At 37.5% G+C, this 18,668-nt stretch overlaps 2 protein-coding genes and 1 long non-coding RNA gene across 4 annotated transcripts in view; 1 reads left to right on the forward strand and 2 right to left on the reverse strand.

Annotated features, from left to right (window-relative positions):
* LOC307252789 (acetyl-coenzyme A synthetase, cytoplasmic-like) overlaps nt 1-9,468 on the forward strand; it is a 31,422-nt gene extending 21,954 nt beyond the window's left edge. For both annotated transcript variants that reach the window (XM_080030583.1, XM_080030584.1), the window contains 10 exons: nt 204-374; nt 781-914; nt 1,398-1,530; nt 1,986-2,042; nt 2,978-3,058; nt 3,935-4,043; nt 4,400-4,468; nt 5,070-5,246; nt 6,036-6,110; nt 6,524-9,468. In XM_080030583.1, coding sequence (XP_079886709.1) covers nt 204-374; nt 781-914; nt 1,398-1,530; nt 1,986-2,042; nt 2,978-3,058; nt 3,935-4,043; nt 4,400-4,468; nt 5,070-5,246; nt 6,036-6,110; nt 6,524-6,651 — 1,134 coding nt within the window. In that variant the 3' untranslated portion in view covers nt 6,652-9,468. The remainder of the gene's footprint in view (nt 1-203; nt 375-780; nt 915-1,397; nt 1,531-1,985; nt 2,043-2,977; nt 3,059-3,934; nt 4,044-4,399; nt 4,469-5,069; nt 5,247-6,035; nt 6,111-6,523) is intronic.
* Nucleotides 9,469-12,120: 2,652 nt separating this feature from the next.
* On the reverse strand, nt 12,121-15,184 carry LOC307253538 (L-rhamnose-binding lectin SML-like; the record flags this gene model as incomplete). The annotated part of the gene is made up of 7 exons (XM_080031645.1): nt 12,121-12,131; nt 12,631-12,734; nt 13,049-13,181; nt 13,336-13,380; nt 14,013-14,122; nt 14,306-14,441; nt 15,100-15,184. 7 exons carry the CDS (start codon nt 15,182-15,184, stop codon nt 12,121-12,123), a joined length of 624 nt encoding a protein of 207 aa, XP_079887771.1.
* A 68-nt stretch (nt 15,185-15,252) lies between these two features.
* On the reverse strand, nt 15,253-16,728 carry LOC307252798. Its single transcript, XR_013844934.1, has 4 exons — nt 16,676-16,728; nt 16,501-16,566; nt 15,814-15,844; nt 15,253-15,280 (listed from the first exon to the last, which is right to left on the reverse strand). It is a non-coding gene; the product is annotated as an uncharacterized lncRNA (long non-coding RNA).
* Between the last annotated feature and the right edge of the window lie 1,940 nt (nt 16,729-18,668).

The raw sequence follows: 18,668 nt of genomic DNA on the forward strand, positions 1-18,668 counted from the left end.
TAGACAGTACAGAGTTGAAATGGGGAGACAGAGAGAGAGAGAGGGGGGGGGGTTGACCTGCAGTAAAGGTCCACGGGTCGGACTCGAACCCGCGACCACTGCAACGAAGGCCGGAGCCGATATGGTACACGCTCTATCCACTACACCACCGGAGCGCCCCATCTCATCTTTTCTTAATATTTTTTCCCTCCCTTCCTCCTCAGGGCGTTCTCCACACGGTCAGCGGCTACATGCTCTACACAGCCTTCACCTTTAAGCTCGTGTTCGACTACCAGCCCGATGACGTTTACTGGTGCACGGCGGATATCGGTTGGATCACGGGACACTCCTACATCACATACGGCCCGCTAGCTAACGGAGCAACCTGCGTATTGGTGAGTGCAGGTTTAATATATTAGCATTAAAAGCTATAGTGTGTAACTTATTGTCACCCCATGGCTTGAATGTAAACGACATGAAAAAGTTACGCACTCTATAGCTTTAACATATTTCCTTCCTATGATGGCTTTTAGTGACAGTATTCTGTATCAAACACCCAATAAGGATTATGAAAGTTAAGAGTGACTTTTTTTTTTCTTCTTTTTTTCTTTATTTACCATTATCCAACTTTTTATTAGACCTAATCATTCTGGGTTATAGCCAATTTAAAAAAAAATTATAACTCAAGACTGAAAACAATGTGTTCTGTGCTCTGAAATATGCCAAAATCTCATTGTATCACTGCTTTTGCATATTAGAAAAACAATATATATATTTTTTATGTTTGTTGTTGTGTGTCAGTTCGAGGGCCTGCCTACCTACCCAGACATCGGTCGCATGTGGGAGATAGTTGATAAATATCGCGTGACCAAATTCTACACGGCCCCGACCGCCATCAGACTGCTCATGAAATACGGCAGCGAACCGGTGCAGAAGTGAGTCGTCTGTATTGTGTTATTATTGATGCTTTTATTTTGAAATAATGTAAAGGTGGAGTCAGTGATTCTGGAGAACGCTTGTTGGCAAAATCAGTGAATATCTCCTCATGATCCGCTACCTGTCTGTACTGTGTGTGTGTGTGTGCGCTGAAGAAATCTGGTGTTAATGCATAGATTAGGCTCTGTAAATGGGTATGTAAACAAAGGGGGCCCATCGTAGCTAACAACAGGCCCGTTTACAGAGTCTAGGCTTTGTATTAACACCAGAGTTTTTTGCAGTGCGCAAACAGTACAGACAGGTAGTGGATCGTTAGAAGATACCAAGTTTTTTTTTTTTCTTTTTTTTCTCATGTATCTTATATGTTGTTTTGTATTGTATCTTGTACAGCACTTTGATCAACTGATGCTGTTTTTAAATGTGCTATAGAAATACATTTTACTTTGACTTTGACTAAATAACCCTTGTGTGTGTGTTGTCAGATATAAGCGAGACTCCCTGAAGGTGTTGGGGACAGTCGGCGAGCCCATCAACCCCGAGGCCTGGCAGTGGTACTACAACGTGGTGGGAGAGAAACGCTGCCCCATCGTAGACACATTCTGGCAGACTGAGACGGTAAGTGTGTGTGTGTCTGTGTCTGTCTGTCCCTATCCCTCCCTCCCTCCCACCGTCCCACCGTCCCACACTCCCTTCCTCCCCCCTCCCTCTCTCTCTCTCTCTCTCTCTCTGTCTGTCTGTCTGTCTGCCTGTCTGTCTGCCTGTCTGTCTGTCTGTCTGTCTGTCTGTCTGTCTGTCTGTCTGTCTGTCTGTCTGTCTGTCTGTCTGTCTGTCTGTCTGTCCGTCTAGTGTTAGAGATGATTGATTATTTTGCTCATGGACAAAAAAAGGACAACATTCTATACAAACTGGATTGTTTCAAAAGATAACACTTTAAAGGTGCACTATGTAACTTTGGGTGTGTCAGAAGTGAACATTTTCTATATAAGTACATGAGATTATTTATTTCTATAGTAATACACATTATAATAAATAGTAAATGTTGTAACTTGATGTTTTTTCTTGCTGTTCAGGGTGGACATGTGTTGACTCCTCTACCTGCTGCCACACCGATGAAACCTGGATCTGCTGTAAGTAAATAAAATGCACTTATAGGAGCAGGTGTGTTTTTCTTTATATTTTATGTGAGAATTGTGGTTTGTCATTGTGGGTGTTAATACTTCACGCCACAAGGGGGCAGTATCATATAGGTAATGGTGGTTCAAATCATTCTAATCAATGAATAGACACAGGTGTAATGTTGTTGTTTTTTGTGGGAGACACAATAGTTCTTACCTATCGTAAGTACAAAGAAAAGTCAAAAACAAAATCTTACATAGACAGAATGGGTTTAAACCTTCAGGGTCCTTGAAAAAGTTCAACTTGAAAGTGCTGAAAAAGTGCTCGAATTTTACTCTTAAAAAGTTGTATCAACCCATTCACACTTGCAAAGTAATGATAGACAACACAAAGTGACCATTTAGATTATTTTGTTCATTCTACCAGTAGTGAAGATTACAAAACAGAGGCATTACATCGGCATAACGCTGCAATTACAAAAAGTTACACATTCAATTTATTTATTATTTATTTTATTTAAACAAATGTATTAAATGACAGAAATTCATAAAGTGCAACACTTGTTAGAAACTTTATATATATATCTTTACATTAAAACACCTGTAGACCCCCTCCCCCCCAAGCTATTTATTTGATAATAATGTGACTCTATGACCTTTTTTCAACCCATTTTATTGCTGTGCTTTTTGTTTGTTTTTTTGTTACATGTCTCTTTTCATAAAAATGCAAAATAAATAAAAATAAAGTTAAAAAAAAAAAAAACACCTGTAGAATTTTTTGTGAAGAGCTAGGGGCAGAATAAAATGTATTATTCTTTGTTAAGGAGATTCAACATCTAACAACTCTCAGTTTTTTTTTTTTTTTTTTACATAAACAGCTTCAACATTTACACACCAAATGTTATGAAGGAAAAACCCCTAATTTGTCTTTCTCTCTGTCCTGATAGACGTTCCCGTTCTTTGGCGTGGTTCCCGCCATCTTGAATGAGTCTGGAGAGGAGTTGGAGGGGCCGAGTGAAGGATACCTGGTCAGTCCTATCAACACATTGCCCTGCGTTCCAAATCTCTTACTTACTTACTTACTTACTTACTTACTTACTTACTTACTTACTTACTTACTTACTTACTTACTTACTTACTTACTTATTTTTTTTTTTTTTTTTTTTTTTTTTTTTTTTTTATTCCACATACAAAATAGATTTAAAAAAAAACGTGGTAAAAAAAAATTAAAAATACATGTGTGGGTGTGGCAGAAACCTGTACAGGCTTATATAGAGCCACAGACAAAATACATTTACATATTAATATTAGCAGATCAGCACACAAGCGCGCACACACACAAAAAAAAAAAAAAAAACATATGTATAAATGAAAAAATTAAAAATAATACTATACTATACCATACTATTTCTTTATCTATTCTACATACTACAACTGACCATAAACAGTATCTAGTTAACATGCCATGCAGTCGGCTACAATTGGGACAGACTTTTACTTATTTATTTCAATTTCATTTAAATGTATATATATATTTTTTCAAATATATTTTATACCTTTTTTAATTTAATATTTTTTTTATTAAACATATTCTTACTAGGGCGCTCCGGTGGTGTAGTGGATAGAGCGTGTACCATATTGGCTCCGGCCTTCGTTGCAGTGGTCGCGGGTTCAAATCTGACCCGTGGACCTTTACTGCAGGTCATCCCCCCCCTCTCTCTCTCTCTCTCTCTCTCTCTCTCTCTCTCTCTCTCTCTCTCTCTCTCTCTCCCCATTTCAACTCTGTACTGTCTAATAAAGCTTGAAACTGCCAAAAAATAATCTTTAAGAAAACAAACATATTCTTACTATTGTTTGTTTACTGTTTATATGTTAAAAACGCATTTTGTGATTGTGATTGACAGGTGTTCAAGCAGCCGTGGCCCGGTTTGATGAGGACAATCTACGGAAACGCTCAGAGGTTTGAAAACACGTACTTCAAGAAGTTCCCGGGATACTACGTCACAGGAGACGGTGAGACGGACACCACATCAAATATATCACAATATACTTTTTATTTTAGCTTTCTCCTGCTTTCTTTCCTTATATTTTGTTATTTTTTAAATTTAGTTTGATTTATCATTTCAGATAAGAATGAATCCATTTCCTGGACTGCTGTAGTGTCTCCTTTTCTTTTTTCACTAAATGTTTTAATATTTGTAATAATTTTTAAACCTAAAACTATTTATTTGAAGTTTGAAAGAAATCACATCCCCTCCTTTAAGTTTAAGTCGTACTATGCACTGATGCTTAATTGTGCTGGAAGTTTTATATCTACAAAACTTTAAACTTTAATTTCTATTTTCATTAATTATTTTTATAATTTCCAGGTTGCCGTAGGGACAAAGATGGCTACTATTGGATCACCGGGAGGATAGACGACATGCTCAACGTCTCAGGTAAAAACTTCATCACCCCTCTCTCTCTCTCTCTCTGTCTCCACATTTCAACTCTGTACACTACTGTCTAATAAAGCTTGCAAATGCCTATATATATGTATATATATATATATATATATATGTATATATATATATGTATATATATATATATGTATATATATATATATGTATATATATATATATATGTATATATATATATATATTAAAACAAAATAAAAAAACTTGCCTCTGATCCACAACAACTTTTCTTTTTCCTTCCTATTTTAAAGTAAATTTTTGTTGTGAGTATCAATAAAGAAATCAGTGTTTCCAATGGTAACGACTTTCTTCTTCACTTTAAAGGACCATTTTTCTATGAACATTTTTATTCAACGGTCGCAATCGTGACGTAATTTTAATACATTTCTGACTAACTTGAGATTTTGACACCCCTATAGTCTTCCTTATGAAGCAGTTTCGCAGATCTGAATTTTTTTTTTCTTTTTTTTTCACAAATAAATATAACAACTAATTTAAAAAATGCAAAAAAAAAAATAGGTACATTTATCTTATATTTTCATCTGTAATGCTATATCAATAACGTGTATTCTTTGCGTTCCAGGTCACTTATTGAGCACAGCGGAGGTGGAGTCTGCCTTAGTGGAGCATGAGGCTGTAGCAGAAGCCGCTGTAGTGGGGCGACCTCACCCGGTTAAAGGGGAAAGTCTCTACTGCTTCGTTACGCTCACCGACGGAGTGAAGTATAACCGCACCATCGAGGCAGAACTCAGGAAAAAAGGTTGGTAAATACACACAGAAAGGATTCGGGGCGACTGTGGCTCAGGTGGTAGAGCGGGTCGGCCACTGATCGAAGGGTTGGCGGTTCGATCCCCGCCCTGCCACTTGTGTCATGGTTGTTGTGTCTTTGGGCAAGACACTTCACCCACCTTGCCTCGTGTGAATGTCGATAGTTAGCCAGCTATCGTTGTATGAATGTGTGTGTGAATGGTATCGTGTAAATGGGTAAACAGTTCTCCCTTGTATAAGAGTCTCCGGTCTCAATGGGATTTACCTGTATAAATAAAGGTTAAAAAAAAAGTGTTTAAAAAGGATGTTTGGGTCCGTTAAAGGTGCTACGAGGAACTTTTAATTATTTCTGAAACATTCAAATTTTTTCCTCTGATGATCATAAATTACATGTAACAGCAAACGAGACCATCAGTGCAAAGAATGCTATTTTTATATATTTTTTTCTTAATGCCTTTGTCATGGGTATACGCTCACCCAGGAACAACAGCTGGCGTGATATAAACACTACCGCTTTTTTCCAAAGATGTTTGGGTGCGTTAATGGGCTAAGGCCCCTTTTTTTTTTTTTTTTTAGATATTTTTTGGGCATTTTTATCCTTTATTGATAGTGTAGAGACAGAGTTGAAATGGGGCAGAGAGGGGAGTGACATGCAGAGAACGACCGCGGGCTGGAATTGAACCCAACCTACTGAGCTAAGGGCGCCCCGGAGCTAAGGCCTTTTCATTGACAACTCTAATGTGTTTTTTAAATAATTTATTTATTTATTTTGTGTTGACAGTACGGGAGAAGATTGGCGCCCTAGCAACACCAGACTACATCCAGGACGCTCCAGCACTCCCAAAGACACGATCGGGTAAAGATGCAACATTTACAAAAAAGTTTTAGTTATCGATAAGGTCGGAAAAATGCAGTTCTAATTTGATAAAGGGCAGAAACTGTTTTAAGAAACTTTTTAAGCATTTTTCAAGACCTGTACACAGTATTTTTTAGTTTTTCTGACATTTTTTTACACTAATATGTTGTAAACATTTAATATAGATTTTAACTCTGGCTTTTTCCAACATCTAGACATCTTCCCATCAACTGGCAAAGTTTCATAATGATATCTATGAGTTAAAAAAATTAACGAGAGAGAGAGAGAGAGAGAGAGAGTGAGAGAGAGAGAGAGAGACGAAATTTGTGAACGAAATAAGAATACCACAGTGCAGAAATTCTCCGTTCCTAAAATAATTTACCTAATCATTCAATCAACCACTCTTTCTGCAGGTAAAATCATGCGACGGGTTCTCCGCAAAATCGCCTGTGACGAGCGGGACCTCGGGGATATCTCCACGCTGGCCGACTCATCGGTGGTGGAACAACTCTTCCAGAACAGATGCAGCATGGCGGTGTGAACTGCCCTCCCAGGAACCTCATGGGGAGGCTCTGAATACCGCCAATAAACACCACCATAGAATAAGAATAAGAAGTAGGAGGAGGAGAAGAAGAAATGCCATGAACTAGGTCTTGTTATGATAAACAACCTTTAGCTCTTGTAAAGTAACATGCAGCAGAGTCTGCATTTAACATGACCCCCAACTGTCTAGTAACTGGTTGTTATTTACCATTTCTATAGCGGGTATTACTGATATTTAAAGCTATAGTGTGTAACTTTTTCATGTTAAGGGGAATGTCGGTTATGTCGGTAATTCGAGCGATCGCCAAATCAGTTGACACAAAGTTGATTAAGCCTATCTGCCTGACACATGAAGATGCAGCAACAGCGTTTGTTTTAATTACTCAGAATTCCTTAATGGGGGCGACAGAACGAACGCACTATAGCTTTAACACAGTAAGTACAAAAGTCTCTTGGGATTAATGTTAAAAAGCGGTTGTTTGCTGTGGAAGACCGTACTGCAGTTGAACTGTGTTGGTGACACTCCACTTGGTTTATCCGATGATTTCAAATGTCTGCAGATTAAAGCTATAGTGCGTAACTTCTGTCGCCCCCATGAGGAATTCTAAGTAATGACAACATCTACATAAAGTAAGCCTTAGGGCCCGTGTCCACCTAACGCCTTTTTCCAGCGTTAAACGCTGGCTGTGCGCTGGGGAGTGTGTCTACTGAGCGTTTTTTTCGACCGCTTTTTTCAAGCGTTTTATGAGCTGGGAGAGAGAGCGCTGTGATCGGGGGAGAAAAAAAGCTGATCGTCACCTGTCAGTCAGACCTATCAACACTGGTTTAACTCTTTAGGCTTGCTGTTTTCTATTTAAATCGTTACATTTTAATATGAGTAGTCTTATGAAACAGAATACTTTCCACCATCCTCTGTTTGGATGAGGAGTTATCGCGGCTCCTGCAAACACACACGGAGCAAGTTGTAGGCTGACGTGTGCGCATGAAACGATCCGTAGGAGATAAAAAATACAGCGAATCAAGAGTTCGCCTAATCTACTCCCACAAACGGGCTCTCCTCCCTCTGTTCTGGTCATTTTAAGTCACTATTTTCGTCCCCACCGCCTTTCTGAAAAGTTGAACTTTTTTCAACTTGCAAATCTCGAAGCGGCCGCACAAAAAGGCAAAAACGCTCCGAGCGGCCGCCTTGTGCCGAGGCGGCCGCTTCTCATTGGGAATCAATTGAAAAAAGGCGCTTGCGGTGGGAAAAAGGCGGTAGGTGTACACGGGCCCTTAGGTGATGGCGCATGGATTGTACACCTTCTGCTGTACATCCAGGTTTTTTCTTTGCAGGAGAGTCAACAACTGCAAATTTTTTTTGGCTCTTTGTGGGGGGGGGGGAAGACACCAGTTTGTGAACTCTGCCATACTGAGAAATACAGAGAGAGTTTTGTGGAGCTTATAGGCTTAATAATCAACTTTGTGTCGGGTCAAAAGTTATGCATTATAGCACTTCAACAGAGTCCTGTCAATGAGTTGGAATAAGGCTGTTGTGACGTGCTACCTTTTAACTGCCCTGTAACAACAAGTCGTCTCTTCCCCTCGCTCGTTGCCATAGTACTGTTACGTACACCGACGATTAACAACATCTGAGTAAGCGCATCCTTTGTATTAGCTATTATTTCTATTTCTAATTGTAATTTTTCCGTTGTTTTTTAAGAATTCCAACATAAGATTTGTCGGGTATTTTTGTTTGTGTGTCTGCGTGCTAGGTATTGTTGTCTATTCTTTTTTTAAGTTGCAGGGAATTGATCCAGCTTTTTGGCTAGTCTGTTAAGAAACTGGCAAAAGTGTAGTTCAGCTAAATGTTTTTTTTTTTTTTTTTTTAATAAACGGCCAGTCGGCTCCTCTCACAAAAAGCACCCCAAACGCAGCTGCAGTTCTTAAAGGCCTACTTCACCAGTTGGAATATGAAGGTGTATTGAACTCTGAGATCCTATGTAGTATAAATGTGCAAACATTTTAGAAATCGTGACATCACAACTGTGCAAAATGTACGGTTAGACAGTGAGACCATAAAACACTCTTTCTGCCTTTTCTCAGGCTAGGATGAACCGATTTCTAAAATGTTTACACATTTATACTACATAGGATCTCAGAGTTCAATACACCTTCATTTCCCCACTGGTGAAGTAGGGCTTTAAGTTGAAAAGGGAAAAAAAAAATTCTCATGTTTAAGTGACTTTACTCTGTTGTCTCTGACTAAAATAAGGTACCAAAGTTGAATCCCTAATGGCTGTAATTATGTTTGATTTGAATTTAGTGAAATCACTTCTTCTTTTTTTTTTTTTTGTTTGGGAGAAGACATTCAGCTACAGTCTCTTCTTTGCATATCAAGCAGGGAAGTGTGGATCATGATACTGTTCTAATAAAAAGAACAATACATGTTGACGTCCGTTTATCAGAGCTAGAAAATACAACATAACATACAACATTTCACAACAGAAAAACTTCGTCAAAATGAGTGATACATCCGAACTAAAGGCCCATTAAAGGCCTTAACGTTTTCTATTAAGTTACCCATTGTGAGAATGATTTGAAGAAGGATGCATAACGTTTTTCATTAATATCTTTTTATTAGCTTGTGTCTCTATGTGCCAACCTGAAAGTAACATTGGAGTTGGGTGCGTAAAAGCTAACAATTGTTTCTAATGTTTTCTTTTTGTGTCTGTATATCTTGGTTGAAGAGCATTTTGCTGTTTGTTTTTCTCCGTGTTGGTTTAATTTCCCTGTTTGTATCAATGTGTATGTGATGACAGTAAACAAATATGACTACTGCCTCTCGTCTTTGTATCACTGGCTGTCCATTTAAAAAAAAAAACCTGTCTAGAGTTTTTTTTACACACAACACAAGGGATGAACTTTTTCATACATTTTTCAAATTAATATAGTCCTATTGCTGTTTCCTTTTGTTATTTTTACCTTTATTGTAGGTAATGGTAGAGATGAAAAGAATAATAAAGCTGTACAACGTAATACAAGGACCAGTAATAATAATGATGGCAATTTGTATAGTTTTGATTTTAAACACATTTGATCATTATTATTTGAAATTATGTTGCAGCATTGCTTGTGGCATAGCAATAAATACATATATTTAATATGTCAGCATTTCCACTATTGTTTCCTAAATCATAAACCGTTTTTTTAAATAGTATTTAGCCTCTGGGATAATGTGGGTCAAATAAAGGCTTGAAGAGCTGCTAAAAAATATTCATACAGCTCTGGAAAAAATGAAGAGACCACTCCAAATGTTCAGTGTCTCTCGTTTTACTATTAACAGGCATATGTTTGAGTAGAATGGACATTTTTGTTTTATAATATAAACTACATTTCGATCCAATTCCAATACATTTTCTGTCATTAAGAGCATTTTTAAAAAGTTATGTAGAGATTAAGATTTAAGAAAAATCCAGACTGGTCTCTTAATTTTTTCCAGAGCTGTATATATATTATAAAAGCACTGCAAGTTAACTTTCCCTAAAACTTTCACCTGCCGAATCAGAAAAGAGTGCCGAGTTTAGGAATAACCTAGTCTCGCGAAGCCAGACCAAACTACAGCAAATAGTATGATAGGAATAACCCTATTAACCCCGCCCGGTGCCGTAACTAGCTAGCCTACTCTACTCATTACATTTGGGATCTACAACAGACAGGCCGGTCCTGCAGTCGTTAATGGATCACTACAAAAGGTACCCCACAGTTTTAGCTTTTTACCGTGGACGTATTTGGACATAAACTACCTTTAGTAGCAATATTATATCAACGTTTTCTTTATTTTTTTTGGCATAGCAAACTAGCTAGAGCTGGCTAGATAAGCTAACGTAATAGTCTGACCGCCAACCGTCAATCCAATCGCCATCGGCAACAGCGGCAAAGCAAGACAATGGTAACTTCACGGTACATTATGTCCAAAAACTTTATAGGCATAAGGACCAATTTACTGTTTGGCTGGTGACAGTTTTTTTTTCTTAATGAATGACACCTGACAGTGATGGGAAAAATAAAATATCAGTCCAGCTTGATGGAGAAGAAAGGAGGTGGCGCGAATGTTATTTTGACGGAGAATAACAAAGATGGCGATGGCGGTGGGACCATTTCTGGCAGCCGTTGGTCAGCGACAGGATTGAAACCTCTCCGGAGTTTTCATAGAACTGAAAAAGGACAATTCCTGGACGGGGTTTTTGGAAGAACAACACATCTTTCTTATTCCTATGAGTGCGGATTCCCCCTCAATAGCAGAGAAAGAGGTTTGTTTGCCACTGGAGAATGCTAGCTATGAAGCCCCGCTGCTGCTATACAAGTTCAACGGACTCTGAGGACGTTAAAAATCAAGGCAAACAGTCAAGAAAGGTGCTCCTCTAAAGGTAAGGCCTGTGTTTTGTCATTGGCGTTTTCATATGAAAAAATATAAGTAGGCCTTGTGTGGGGCATCAACCATTTTACATTTAGTGTTGGAAAATGTAAACAGGAAATGGACAAGCAACTTCTATGGAGGTTTTACAGTCTATGTTAAATCAATCATAAATTATTACCGTTAAGTCTTAAAAGCATTAGCCAATATTACCTCAAAACAAGAAATATTGAATTTCACTGCAAAGTATTGAAGTACCTTACATAGGTTTTAAACTTTTTGAGTTCCCTTTTAAATACTTGGAGAGGGGTCGTTATGTGACAACTAAATAACAACTAATAATTTTTAGATTTTTTTAGTAAAACTGTGCACCCACTTCACAAAGCTATTGTTACAGTATCATTGTGATAATGTAAGTTTATCCATCTATTCCTACTCTTGATTGTGCCATTACATTTTCAAATCCTCATCAAAATCATACAAAACACCAGAAATTTCTAAATAAACCACATTCATATACAATTGTGCTTCATTAAGACAAGTCCAGACCAGGAAAGGCAAGTTTATTTGTGCCTGTCAAACACAGAGGCAAGTCATGTGCTGTACATAAGCAGAGTAATGCTTTATAACTCAAGAAAATCAATTCAGTATCAGAAAATAAAATACATTTTTATGATTTTGAGATTAAGTATTATTTATTAGAAAGAATATTGTGATTTCAATATGATCAAACAGGAATCAAGTAGAGCAATTCTAATTCATGTATTAATCATTTCAAGTTGAGCAATTCAAATTCAGGTTCTAGTGAAACATATTTCTGCCCATAGAAAGGCAAGTGTATTAGTGCTTTTCTAACACAGAGGCAAGTCATGTGCTGTATAAGCAGAGGAATGCTTTCAAACTCAAAACAACATATTACAGAAGTCAATTCAGTATTGGAAAATAATGGAAAAAAAAAGTATTTTAAACTTGAATTTGATCATGAATAATTGGTTTCTTGATTATTGAGGTGACATTTTTATGATTTGAGAATAAATGTTAGTCACTTAAAAGAATATTGTGATTTCAATGCGATCAAACGGGATCTGAAAAAGAACAAATTCATGTCAGAAAATTAAATATCCATTTACTATAACTTCATTGAAATAGTTGAATAATTGTTATTAACTACAATAAAAGGTGGAGTCAGCGATTTTGTACAATGCTTGTTGTCTAAATCATCAACACACACAGTACGGACGGACGGTCGGAAAGGTAGCAGATCTTGAGGAGATATTCACTGATTTTGACAACAAGCATTCTCAAAAATCGCTGACTCCACCTTTATTTATCTCTGTCTCTCCAAACTGTCTAATAAGCATAAAAAATACCAAAATCTTTTAAAAGTAATGTATACGAATGTGGCCTCACTTCACTGAATGCTTATCAATTTACTGAGTATTGGCTGTTTTTTATTACAGCATTTGCAGCGTAATATAGAAATATCTCTAGATTAGTTTTTCTTTACCTCTTCCCTTTAAAAATATAATTACAGATTCACTTGTGTAAAGTGAAACAGCCTGATGGGGCCTTTGAGCTACTTACATTGACATGTGTAGGCCACCTCCAGGTATTTGAAGGTGCCTGCACAGGGGTCTCCAAACACTGAGTTGCTTGAACTGATGATACAGCTATTTTTCCCGTTACAGCTGTGGATGCAGACGGATGTGAGTGAACATGAAAGACTTAAGATGTGCACAAAGACATATTTAGTTAGTGAATTTGTGTTGATTGTCATTTAACACAAAGCTACATGGAAATTTGTATTTTTTCGCATATCCCCTGATTCCCCTCTCTAGAAATCACACTCCAAACGGGTGACATCATTGCGCAGGGTCAGCCATAGTACAGCACCCTTTGGTTTAGTCATTTGAGTACAATTGTACAATTCTAGTAGTATGGACTTTTACTTCCTCAATAAACAACATGAAGTTAAAATCAACAAAGGAGAGGGTGGCTGTACCTTTCAGCCACTTTGCTGGTTGGGTTATAGCAGTCAACATTTTGGGTCTGACGGGCCGTACGCTTGTAAGAGCACGTGGTTCGGTCACGGCGTCCATAATCGGCGCCGTACACAGAGATAACCTGCCCGTCATCTGACAAACATGAACGATTATGATATTAAATAACAGTCGAAATGCAATTATAGATTAAAATATATATATATATATATATATATATATATATATATATATATATATATATATATATATATATATATATATATATATAATTGTACAAATACCTTACCACAAAAAAGGTTTGCCAAAGAGTGCTCGCATATAATTCGGCGAACTGTTGAAGAAAAATTAATCATATTAGATTTGATATTCCTCTATTCAAATTTAACTTACCACGCTGGGCGAGTTCAAGTGCTTGAAAAATATGGGTAATCATAATGTCAATAAGGTTTGAAATTAAATATTTTTCTAAAGTAAAGTCTCCAAATTTAACTTGTCATGATTAAACGTTTTGTGCTAGGGTTACATGGGAAATACTCACTAGGATAGCTTACTTCTAACATGGTAGCCAGCTAGGAACATCATGCTAATCAGTCACAGTAGCTCTCAGATATTCTTCATACTCGTCTATACTGCATTTCATTCCATTCAATCCACTAATATAGTAATATTAAGTATTATTTAATATTTATTTCTAGTTGTGAAATTCTAGATTACAACTCTCCCTTAACACCTCCCTTCCAAATAATTTCAGAAGGTACGGTTGTCTCTTGTGAAACTTAAAATAATTTCTACATACTGCACCTTTCAAAGACATATTGGTACAATTCAATAACTGCAACAGATCTGAGAAACTACGATGGTTTACTGCGTTTTGAACTTTCCATCCCTCTTTTCCCTCAAAAGTCTTTAAGCTTTGCTATTGATAAATTGTCAACGGTCATTTCATGCAGACATGTGACTGACTTGCTGGGTTGCAGATGTAGGTGGTCTCCAAATATTTATATGTGCCAGGGCAGGGATCCGAGGTTCGAACGATGACTGTGTTTAGTTCACACACTCTCTTGCCATCGCACCTACAGGAGACATGAATATATTCGAACAGCAAGAACCATGTACATTGACTCTTTTCTGTGCCAGGAGAGCACAACCCTACAATCTGAGAAAATCGACTATAAACATTTTTAATTAACATCAGATTTTTTATCATGATTATTATTTGTTACAAAAGTTGATGTTTTGTATTTTTCCAGATGTACCTTCTCCTGAGGACATCCACCGTGCCCTGCTGAGAGCAGGTTGTGTTGGTAAGCTGGTTTGCAGGTCTGCCCCGACTGCAGGTCTGGTTGTCTGCACGTCCATACAGAGCTGCCTGGACACTGATCACGCCACTATCTGTTTCAGCAGGGAATAAAAGTAAGAAAAAACAACATTATTGATTTATATAATGTAAACATTTTTAAGTGGAAAATAGAAAGGCTATTTTAACTAGGGCTGTCCCAAATACTATTTTACAGACTTCCAATGCCCGTTGGTTTTTCAAAACGAGTATTTGAATACTATATTTGTGTGCCTATGCTAGTACTTATAAGCATCTGTACCGTGCCCAAGGCAACCCGTCCTAACTATGCCTGGGGCAAGCAAGTGTATTGTGCAAGTGCAAATAGCTACACTTCAGCCTTCAATCGTGCTTAGAGGCGGAACAAATGCCTTGGGTGAGTACTCCTTAGTACAAGCTTTGTTGCATAACATTTTTTTTTGCTTCGAATACTAACCTAACGAACGAAAAGTAGGACTTTCAAATGATTCGAGCCGGCCCTAATTATAACCTATAATTCCTATCTTTGTGTCTGTTAGAAAATAAAAAAATGTAAAGACTATTTTCTGCACATTAGCTTAGTAATGTTTTGGTCAATATCGTCCCCTTAATTATCCTTATGATCAAACAAAATAAATGTCAGTTTCTCAAGTGATCTTGATATTGGTTGAGCCTGTTCATTAAGGTCTTCAAACCTTCAACGTACCGTTTGTTGAGTAAAGTGTTGACTCTTACCACAGCTTATACGTTGAACATTGCCGCCGTTGTCACAGGTGATAGCTTTCTCTGTGGAAACGTCTAGAAAAACAGAATTGAACATATAAGTTGAAATATGTATAAGGAATAATTATATACGGTATGTAAGCATTTTAATGCACAATATATTCAGTCAGGAGCAAGCAGGTCGCGGCCAGCACTGAAAAAGATACATCACTGTCAAACTTTGTTTCAGCTTACACAAAAATATTGTTATTGTTATCTAGTGCAGCTCAGTATAAACACCCATGGAGACAACACCATTTTTAATTGTGTGTTTGTTCCCTGCTTTCTTTGGTTTGCACTTAGGTAATCGAGCAAATGGTAAATGGACTTGTATAGCGCTATATCTCCGTTTATCACAGACTCAAAGCGCTTTACATTGTTTTTTTGTACACATTCACCCAGTCACACACACATTCATACACCGATAGCAGCAGCTACCACGCAGGGTAGGCTTAGCACTAGGGTGCTAAGCTAACTATCGGGAGCAATTCGGGGTTCAGTGTCTTGCCCAGGGACACTTCGACATGTGGCGGGGAGACGGGGGATCGAACCTCCGACCCTGCACACCGGAGGCGAACTCCCTACCCACTTCGCCACTGCCGCCCCAAATCAGATGTAATGTTTTCTGTATGAACTTCTGCCATTGGATGTAATTGAACATATAACGTGCATGCGTAAACCACCAACCTGAGTAGGGGCCAATAATCCCGCTGGACCGCTGTGAACATAACCACATACATTTAATCAGTTTGTAAAGTTTTATTAGGATTTGTTTTAGCATTTTATTATTTTAAACAGTTTCATTTTAGTGTGACAGCTTCATTATTGGCATTAAGTGGAGCTCAGTAACAGAAGGGAATTGGTTCTCAGTTGTAGCTTTGAAAAGCTTCATGTTAAACATCTTTTAGCATTTTCACCAGTTCTTCCAGACTGGTAAAAGTTCCCCTATCTCAATACAGTAGATGGCTTTAAGATATTTCTATCACCTTTACCGCTCTACCTCATGGTTGGGCCACCTTACCAGTTAGTTTTTGTTATCAACTTGCCATTATTTTCATTAATCACTTAATATTTTGGCTATGCATAATCCAACTTGTGATTTTTAAGGATTGATCAATTTGTTTACCCTGATAAATAATAACGAATTGTGATAATTGTGTTCAATGAACCAACAAATCTTTTTAAAGTTTTACTGAAATTACAACATTATCTTTGGTCATGTCTGATCCTAGTGGATAAAAGCCCAGCATTTTGGAAGTAGCAACCTTTCATAAATGTTGTTAGCAACATGCTGTGCACATAGGTCTTAAGGTAGTTTTGAGCAACATTTTTTTAAACAAACTGTTAATTACTTAAAAGAAAAATGGCACTTACAGTTCCTGAAATCAACAGTCCACTGGTCAAACAGAGGAAGAATGCAAAGTGGAACGCTGATGTCATCTGTTGAAAAAAAGTCTTGTAATTTGTGGTGGTACTTTTACTAAAGCCACTCCATGCCAAAATAGAATTTAAAGTGAAATCTGAAAGAAGTTAACCTATTCAATGTTACCTTTGCTGCTGTGATGTCCGATGCAGAGAGGTTGAGGGAACAGCTGTATGTCTTAGGGAAGGGAAATGTGTCTTTATATACTTTAGTAGTATCACACAGAGCCAGGCGGATCTTAAACTCAGTTGGGTAGGGCCAGGCATATTACCTGAAGGGCCACCCCCCGCCCCCAGCCCCTCCCCTCATGTGAAAGAACGTGTCAATGAGAAGATGGGGTGAAAGATATATCCAGCTCACGGAAAGAGAGAGAAATAAAAAACACATCCTGCTATCATATCGTGGGAACACCATCAGATAAAGTTTTGTTTCCTCCGAGTTCGATGTTAGCAAATACCAGATAGTCTGTCAGTTCTGCACATTGACTAAATGAAATGCCAGGCGTAGTTGACATTTAGTCTTGAGAGTATTATTGAATTTAATATGTTGATTAGAATTAGCATACTGGGCAATATGGATTGGTAAATAATAATAATCACGTATTCAGCCAAGCCACAATATAAATGGTATTTTATATTTGAAAATGTATAACCAAAGGTTTTCAAACAGCTGAATAGGTTTTATTTTACTATTTTGTTTATATTCCTGACATTAACCTGACTGCAAAACAAACAAAATACTGTTAATTTGCCTGCGAAACATTAGTGGGAAGATCTCATTCACGTCAAGATCGGACAACTCATGCATCTTCCGTTACACAGAAAACACTAGAAATGCAAAAGTTACAAATAAAAACACTGAAAACACTTCTGTGCAGACAGCACCTTGGCCTGTTGAAAATTGTAAAAATGACAGTATATATAAAAAAATAAAATAATAATAAGTTGATTAACTTTTTCTTGCATATTCTTGAAATTGAGCAAAACATTTAAACAAGGCTGAGAGTGTCAGTTAGGAACCGGCACCTCAGTGATGCCATGTGGTCAATTTTACGCTCTGAAATGATTGTCATTTAAATATCTAACTTTGTTTCTGAGGTTTAAGCAGATTTGCCAGGTCTGTGTGCTTCCTGTAAACATGGGAGTGAGAGTGAGATAATCAAACCCTCAGGAGTCCTGGCTTGCATGTGCGTGCATATTTTTATGAATGCGAACATACGGCTGAGAAATTGCAACACCTCCCCCAGCCAGCCCATTGTGCGTGACTCCTTGCGCTATTGGTTGGATCTGCTTTTCTATCAATATTTGTGAAATGAAATCAACCAATCAGCACTAAGTAAAACACTAAGGACATCCCCCATTACCGTATTACCTGTCTTTTTTACTGCTTTCTTTCCATGGAAGCTATGGCGACAATCTAAAACTTGCGCTTACTACGGTATGTTACAGTTTACTGAGGTCATGTTTTTTTCACTCCCCTAATGTGTTTTGGAAGATTTCCAATACATTTTTGAAGCTAAGGCTTAGGAGAAGCAATTTCAAGAGCCAAAACAATTCAACAGGATGACTAAAGGTTCTTCTTTCACACAAATTTCCAGGTTTTTCAAAAAACGCAATTAATTATTTCAGCATTCAAGCCAATTATTAATTCACACTAGGTCTAGGACATAGGCAAAGGGCTAATGTGTTCTGAACATTTCCATATAAAAAACTTTGGTATAATTTATCTTCTTGCACATTTAAAATTGGTATTCATAGTAGTATGTAAATCCGAGAAAATACCTCTAGACCCCTGAGGGTTAAACTCATGAATCTTCCATCACACTGAAAACACTTCTGTTCAGACAGCACCTTGGCCTGTTGAAAATTGTAAAAATGTATAGGCTACAGTATATTAAAAAAAATCTAAATAAGTTGATTCACTTTCATTTTTCTTGCATATTCTTGAAATTGAGCATAAAATATAAACAAGGACAATGGTCCTGGGAGGCTGTGATAGTGTCAGTTGGGGTTCGTCACCTAAGTGATGCCATGTGGTGGCTTATTTAGAAGTATTGTTGAAACCTACATTTCACATGAGGAAGTGTTTTAAGTACCAATAATGGAGCCATTGTCCCTGT

Source organism: Ammodytes marinus (assembly GCF_949987685.1).
Source record: "Ammodytes marinus genome assembly, chromosome: 7".
Lineage (NCBI taxonomy): Eukaryota > Metazoa > Chordata > Actinopteri > Uranoscopiformes > Ammodytidae > Ammodytes > Ammodytes marinus.